Raw genomic sequence first — 7,892 nt, 5'->3', positions numbered from 1 at the left:
TACAGTTAAAGAGGAATTATACTAAAGGGGTAATTCACTCCCAGATTAATTTCTTTTTAAATAAAAGCAAAAAAGGAGAGAGATAGCTCAGTGCAGGTTTGAGCACAAAAGGTTAAAAAAAGAAAAACAAAATATATAAGGGTGCGATCAGTCAAACACGAATTGGCAACTCTGTGACAGATCTTGCCAGCTCTCCTCCCATTTGCCCTGTTACAAAAAAAAAAAAGAAGAAGACAAAAAAAGTATTTTCTTTCAATCATACATTCACCCAAATATAATTGTCGCAAATAATGTTTATATACAACCCCTGTATAAAACAAATCTATTCCGTCATCAATAATTAAGAAAGTTTATAAAATTGTCTTTACTGAGCAAATTGTAGAGGAGCTCGGAAAGATATGTCACACCGTTGCCAATTTGTGTTTCACTGATGACAACTCCAAAGATTCATAACTTTCCTATCTTTATTAGAATATTGCTCAAACTGTCACTATAACTTGTTTCTCTAATTTGTTTGCGTTTGTAAAATCCAACTGAATATCAGGGTGGACACCCCCTTTAAGATAAATAGATAACTTGGGGGCTATTTCGATACCTAACTGTATTGCCCATAGAAATCGTGTTCGTTTTTATATAATATCATTGTTCACATATGTTGCAGGTGTTAAAAGGTGATGCACAGTTCTATTAAAATTGCCTAGGATTGATTTTCTTGAAAGTCTAAGATGTCAATACAGGTGACATATATCTTTGTCATTCCAAACCAAGAAGAGAAAATGGACACATATAGTATGCTGAAAATGCTTCCACTGAATTGCTTAATGTATTATGAATGTTGGAGAATGGACATTATGTTATGGCCATGGATCAAAATATTAATGACCAATGTCATATTCAAGAATAGTTCATACATGTTTTCTGGAAAGGTATGTGTTTATATTTTTTAATAATGAACTCGAATTAGAAAAGTAGATAGGCCTACAGGGGGAGGAAGCAGAAACTGAGAAAAAGAAAAGCGAATGAAAATGAAACATGGGAATGATGGGATAATTGTAAAAGTAGGATTAAAATAGTTATTTAGTAAATATTGGCAATGGCCATATTACTATGATTATTAAAAAATACTCATTCTAGATCTTGGATTTGAAAAAAACCTCATTTTTAGTTGTACGATCATTCATATTTTTCTTACAACTAGGAATACAACAAGCGACAACTGAAGCTTAGAATGAGTAAATAATAACAAGTTTGACTTATACAGAAGGTAATCAATCAATTGTTGAGCTTGATGAAATTGAAGAGACTCGAATCAATCTGTATACGAGAAGTGAAATCTGTGAGACAGTATTGGAGAGATGATTTTGCAACCTGAACCTGGGCCCTGCAGGCGATTGACCTTCTGGAAAGCTAACCTTGTTCTGTCTCCGAACTTGAACGTGCAGAAAGTTGATTGCGTCAGGAAAAGGGGATGTTAAAGATCAATTCAACTTTTTGAACAACTTAAATTGCGTTAAGGCAAAAAATCTTGAGGAACAGACTTCGTGAAATTTTGAGGAGACTGTAATAAGAATTTATTGCCAATTTCAAATTGCAGAATTGGACCTACTGGAAACTGTAAATGTGACGCAATAAGGGGAAACTTCCAATTGTTGAGATGTAAATAAATTATTTACTCTCCTGAACAATTTATTCCAAGGAACTTTAACTAAGATATCAATACTATGTTGTTGTCATATTTGCAGTGAAATGTTTGCATAGTTCATAAGTATTTTTTATTATTATCTAATTATCATTTAATAACAATGCTCTGTCACAAGCCTCCTCTCAGTCGTTCACTGTTCACTCAGTCATGCAGCTCGATCATTCAATAGATTTATCAATAAATCAATGAATCAACCAACAAAAACTAATCAAACGATAACCCTTACCAATCAGTTAATTAATCCACCAACAAAAAACTCAACCAATCGATCAACCCTTACCAATTAACTAATAAATCAGTCAGTCAATCAATCAACCAAACAACCAATCAAATAAATAATAAATAAATAAATGTACAAATAATGAATAAATAAATAAATCAGACAATCCTCATCAATCAACAATTCATATAAATGTACAGCTTGCAGAGTAGAGTTTCATAATACATGAAGTCATCCCTTCATCCAGCAAGTAATACCCAAAATTAATGAATATCTGCATAATTGAATTCACACCAACAAGTAATACTAGATTTAGGCAGTAATATTTTTTTCTCATTTTATTAAAGAGTCTTCCAAATTGGCTCTAAATGTTCCAGACACGAGGATACAAATAATGTACATTTCTTGTCCATTCTTAAAAATAAAGATTCTTAGCTAAGTTAGAATGGTCGTTAATTATACAAACGAAAGTAAAGAATAGAATCAAGTTTACTCACTACAATTGTTTTCCTGAGATGGCATTTTAAAGTGGCAACCATTTTATCTAAAAATCTTGATTTTCAAAGGGTTTTGGTATAACGAAAGTATTGGCATGATAGGAGTTGTATTTCTAGTTCTCTTTTTGTGCTTATGCTAGACGGTTTTTGTAATATCGAACTAATGAAAGTAAATGGGTGTTAGCAAGTTAATAATTTTGGAATCTTAACCAAAAAATAATCAGTCAGTATATTATAAATCAATCTTTTAACTCTTTCAAAGACGTACTCATATGATTTAACGGTAACTTATACAGCCTTCGTGATATACAGGTAATACAATATATCACTCAATATTTTCTTTTTTAATAGCAGGTAAACCAAATTCTTTTTATGACGATTTGCGAATTATATATTTTTTTTCAAAGTGGTATTTCAAATTGGTGAATCAACTAGGTTAAAATCAATTAGAAACAATTAAATTAAAACTGAATACAAATATTTGCAATTCAATACCAAAATGTATCACTACATGTAGTGCACCGTTAACAAAGGATTATTTGAAAACATTCAAAATATCTTAGTTGAATATATTACACATTTATCAAAGCGCAAAGTATGAAAATAAAACACATTCTGGAGGTTGTTTTTTAAATTTAATAATGCAATAATACCTGTTTTTCCGTTTTTATTGAAAATGAGTGTCATACTTAGAGTCCGTATTTGGTCGAAAATATTCTTTAAAGATGTGCATTTATACATTCCACGAGTGTAAATGCTTATATTATTTGTGGAGTAAGGGTTGACAAAAAGAAATCAGCTTATCAATCTCAAACATGTTAAAAAGGACGGTTCAGCGTTCATTATGTTCAACGTCATGTGATATCCTGGATTGTGATATTTCACGTTTTTTGTAATAGTGTCATCTCTTTTAAGCAGTAATATGAACTGCCACTATGCAATACGTAAAAAAAAATAATGAGGTAAATTTAATACCATATGATTTCACATAAACAAATTATTAAGTTTTTACATGTATGTATATAAATGCCTAAACATTAGTCTGTATTTACATTGAATAAATATGATTTTCACATTACCAAATATACACAAAAATAGTCCCGTTGGTATTTACAATATACAATATGATATTTACATCCATCGTCTTTCGACTAAGTGATACTGCATGACTAACCGCAAATCAATCAATCAGAAACGCCTTTCGGGTAAATTGCGTTCTAATTGGTTGTTCTTGTAAAAAAAAAGTAAAACTGTTAATAATTGTCTCAATGTTACAACATTCTTCTATTAAATTTAACACACAAGAAGAGAAGGTCGTCGCTATTACTGTTAAAATAAAATTCTGGATAATGGGAAACGTGACATATATAATGGAAGAAAAATTGCAATGAATTGAATTTATCAACAAATAAAAGAGAAATATAATACTTCCGGAGTTCAAGTATGTAATTTTAAGTGTTTTCGTCCACAAAGATTCTTTATGATTTTAATTCTGATATCTGATAAAATATACGTGCAGCAATGCTACCATTAAAACAGTTAAGAACTGACTTCTCTAATTGGATAAAGTGGTTGAATAAGCAGATGGGAAAGAAAGTAGACCGTTCATAAGAATGATGTAAACAAATTAGTCACTTCTCTGATCTTCTTTTCGATGAATAATATTAAAGCTGATGACAGAGATGAGGCAGTTTTGTTATAATTGTTTGGTGAGGTATTACCTCCTACTCACGCAGATGTTGAAAGGTGAAGGTCGCATGGTCAGGCCATAGATAGGCTTATTGTCCAGTGATGCTTTGTCTAAGGAACTGACATGGCACTGGTGTATCAAAATAGCAAAGTAAAGAAATGATTGGATGCGGCCCATTTCAGCGCCGATGCATCGCCTCCGCCCAGCTCCGAATGGCATGATGGCATCCGCCTTTGTCTTATCAACGAGACCGGTTTCGTTGTCGATGAAGCGCTCTGGGTCGAAGTCGGATGGTCGGTGCCATGTATCTGGATCATGATGGACCGAGTAGAGGTTGACGAAGACTACGGTGTCCTTAGGGATATGGTAGCCGAGGAGGGTGGTATCCGTGGTCGTACTATGCGGGATGGTGAACGGCACCACGGACGAGTGACGGAAGGTCTCGAGCAGAAACGCCTGAGTCAGTGGGAGGTGATCACGGTCGGTGAGGTTTGGGAGGCGGTCTCGTCCAACGACATCGTCGAGCTCGGCTTGGACTCGGGCAATGACAGCGGGATGACGGATCGCGTAGTACAGCTGCCAGGTGATGATGGCGGACGTGGTGTCAAACCCGGCACCAAAGAGGTCGAATACAGTCGAGATTTGCAATGCTTCACGGGACACTCCTAGTTGCTGGAGGTCTGCCTCGTCAAGTTTGTTCGACGACGTGACGAGGTAATCGAGAATATCCTTCTCAGAGTCCTGCTCGTACTGGAGGCGATGCTCCTCGATGTATGGCATAAACCAACCACGGAATGTGTTAAGTAGCTTTTTGAGATTTTGCGTGGTACGAACTGTGACGAAACGAACCCACGGCATGAAATCTGCGATGTTTCCACTACCGACTGCTACAGCGAAATCGTCTGATTTCGATACAAATTCGCGAAGTCGAGAATCATCGAGTGAATGTCGCTTGCCGAGGATGCACCATAACATCACGTTACTCACTGAAAGTTTGATCAAATTAACGGGGTCGATCTGCAGGTTGTCGTCGTTATTGTTATTGTTGGTCCAGTAGTTGATCAGCGATTCGACCTCTTGCGTAACAGTTGATTCGAGGCTCGATTTTCGTTGTCCCGAGACGAAGAATCGAATCGAGGACTCGGCGAGTTTACGATGCAATTTCCAGGTCGCATCGTTTGTCTGAAAAGCGACGGTTACATCTGTGTTCTTTCTGATAAATTGGAAAGATGCAAGATCAGGTCTACCCGCAAAAGCCACCGGCTGCCGTACAAGAGCACTCCTAATAGCCTCCTGGCCACAAAGTACAACCACAGGTCGACTGCCTAGTCGAATTTGATAGACGTTGCCGTATTCTTTGGCTAATTTCATCAGAGCTACGTGCGGCTCGTCACTGCCGAGGTTTAGCAGGTTACCCAAGATCGGCAACCCCCATGGGCCAGGCAGCGATTTGGCTTTGCTCTCGCTCATATTTCCAGCTGGCGTTCTTCGCAGGTCGTGGGTTGATGAAAGCTTTGCCTCGCTGAGGTTTGGTTGCTTGGCAGACAGATTATGAACGTAGTATGACTTGCCCGTCTTTTTATAGGAGCAAATCCTAGGTCATTCGTGAATGATAATTCTGCGGAAATCACCTCAGCTGTTCGCAACACCTCATCGTCGCTCGAAAAAAAATACTACACTCCCTTCGCCGTAGATGAAAAGTGTCAAAACTAGAGTTGCGTAAAATATGTTGCTCTCAAAGACACGCCCCCTCACCAAACTCGAAACCGTTGAACCGCCTCCCCAATCGGCCGTGAATGAGCCAAAGTGCCCGCCCACCTTAGCCCGACCTCAATTACAGGAGGCTTATGATTGGTCGAAGCTTTGTCACGCCACGTCAATCAACGCTCTACTACGTTTGCTTCCATTACAGGGCATTGACTTTCGCCGTGGAATGTGCGCTATGGATCCAAAGACGATCACACGCACAGTGTATACATGTATTGTCTTTGGTCAATCCATTATTGTAACAAACATATCTTTGAATATTATAAAATCACATCAAATCAGGAAAAAGTAGAGAACAAAATCTAGGTATCATTATAAGCCAGTCCACGAATAACCAGCGAATCCAAAATAGGTCTCCCCGGAAAAAGTAGAAAGTTTGATGGGGGAAAAAAAATAGGCAAAGGAAAGATAGGAAAGACTTCTTGTGTCACAGATAAAATACAAACACAAAAGAGGACATTAAAACAAATCAAAACAAATACAAGAATAGAGCGAATTAGTCCGATTTGTCAAAACAATGAAATACAAAAAAGAATACGATAGTAAGCTATGAAATCACTCATCAGATAAAAGAATACAATGACTTTATAGTTCGATTTGGAAAACTGATGGAATGAGCAAATCACTTTTCAAATGCATAATAGTGTTTCTTAGATAATTCACCTGTCAACATTAAGTTTGATTTTCAATTATATGTTTTATTGATGAAATGTACCGTGAAGATAGGTAAGGAAGGCAACATTATGAAGTTTCTCTTTACATCCCCATTTATAAGAAATGTTACTGATATCTGAACATGCTAAATAATAGCTACCTATAAAATCTTGAATTTTAAAAAGGTTTTTAATCAAATTGCCTATTTAAAACGTCTTTTTAAGGTAGAATACAAGCAAATAAACGATAGAAGAGGAAAGACTATAACGAAGATGAAATGGTGTCTGATCATGGTGCATCCCAACATATGAACATATCTGAATTACAGTAAAAGCTGTACTCCCCCCCCCCCCCCCCACCTCGATAAAAATAAGAAGAAGAAGTCTTCCAAACGTTGAACCCTTAATACTAACTATAAATCTACCAAAACCATTAGTAGTTGTTTATTGGTATGACCCTTCTTCCCATTTTCCTACCCTTGCAACGGGAAACGCAGCCCAACACGCAATCTCGACCAGCTATTATCCACCATCATCTCGCACGCAAGGAGTGGCCATCACGCAATTACACGCTTCGCACGCGAAGGCCTATTTTTCCCATTCACGATATTAATCAGATGGAAGTGGCGGATCCAGGGGGGCCGAAACGGCCGCGGCCCCCCTATTGGCGGCGCAAAAAAAAAGGAGAAAAAAAGAGGAAGAAAAGAAGAGAAAAAAAGAAAGGAGAAGAGGAGAAAAAAAGGAGAAGAGAAAAGAAAGGAGGGGAGAAAGAAAAAAAGAAGAGAAAAGAAAAGAGAAGAGAAAAGATAACGAAATTATTGAATAGAGGGGGGCCGGGCCGGCCGCATAAAATCTCGAGCCGCGGATTCAAATTTAAACGTTAAGAACAGCCCCTGCGCTACAAAGGTCATCACTCTTAAGTGAGAAAATTGAAAGGGCACAATATTTTGGGTGTCTTTTAAATTGAAGTTATATACTCAACAGTCAAATTTTAAATTAACGGTAGGGCCGCTTCACAACTCTTATTTTGCCCTTCATTTGGATTCAGCTCATACCAACTCGCTTGTGCTTATATTTGAACTCATGTTGGTAGTAATCATGGACAGGGGCGGCAATCCTGGGCCCGATAGGGGGACACGTCCCCCAGGAAATTTAGAAATATAGCTAGAAAGAAATATAGCGGAAAGAACGTATATATTCGGCTCAGGGATTTTCTAGAATGCATAATTTCAGCATTCAACATTGCAAAATCTCGCGTGGTCGCTACGCCCCGGCCGGCCGCGCGGCCCTCGCCCGATAACACAAAACTATGACGCTCCCGGCCGTGATTTATCCATGGTTGGTGTAATAGATCTTTTTTCCA

The 7,892-nt window shown here is 37.5% G+C and overlaps 1 protein-coding gene across 1 annotated transcript; it reads right to left on the bottom strand.

Annotated features, from left to right (window-relative positions):
* Positions 1-2,245: 2,245 nt before the first annotated feature.
* Positions 2,246-5,798, bottom strand: LOC578598 (cytochrome P450 1A1). The gene has a single exon (XM_003727744.3). It carries the CDS (start codon positions 5,577-5,579, stop codon positions 4,137-4,139), a length of 1,443 nt encoding a protein of 480 aa, XP_003727792.1. The 5' UTR covers positions 5,580-5,798; the 3' UTR covers positions 2,246-4,136.
* Positions 5,799-7,892: the final 2,094 nt, after the last annotated feature.

Source organism: Strongylocentrotus purpuratus, unplaced genomic scaffold (assembly GCF_000002235.5).
Source record: "Strongylocentrotus purpuratus isolate Spur 01 unplaced genomic scaffold, Spur_5.0 spur5_scaffold_14, whole genome shotgun sequence".
NCBI lineage: Eukaryota > Metazoa > Echinodermata > Echinoidea > Camarodonta > Strongylocentrotidae > Strongylocentrotus > Strongylocentrotus purpuratus.
This window is presented reverse-complemented; position numbering and strand designations above follow the sequence as displayed.

What these genes read in the sequence shown, in the direction of transcription:
- LOC578598 (XM_003727744.3), bottom strand. Translation starts at nt 5,579, where the DNA reads ATGAGCGAGAGCAAAGCCAAATCGCTGCCTGGCCCATGGGGGTTGCCG.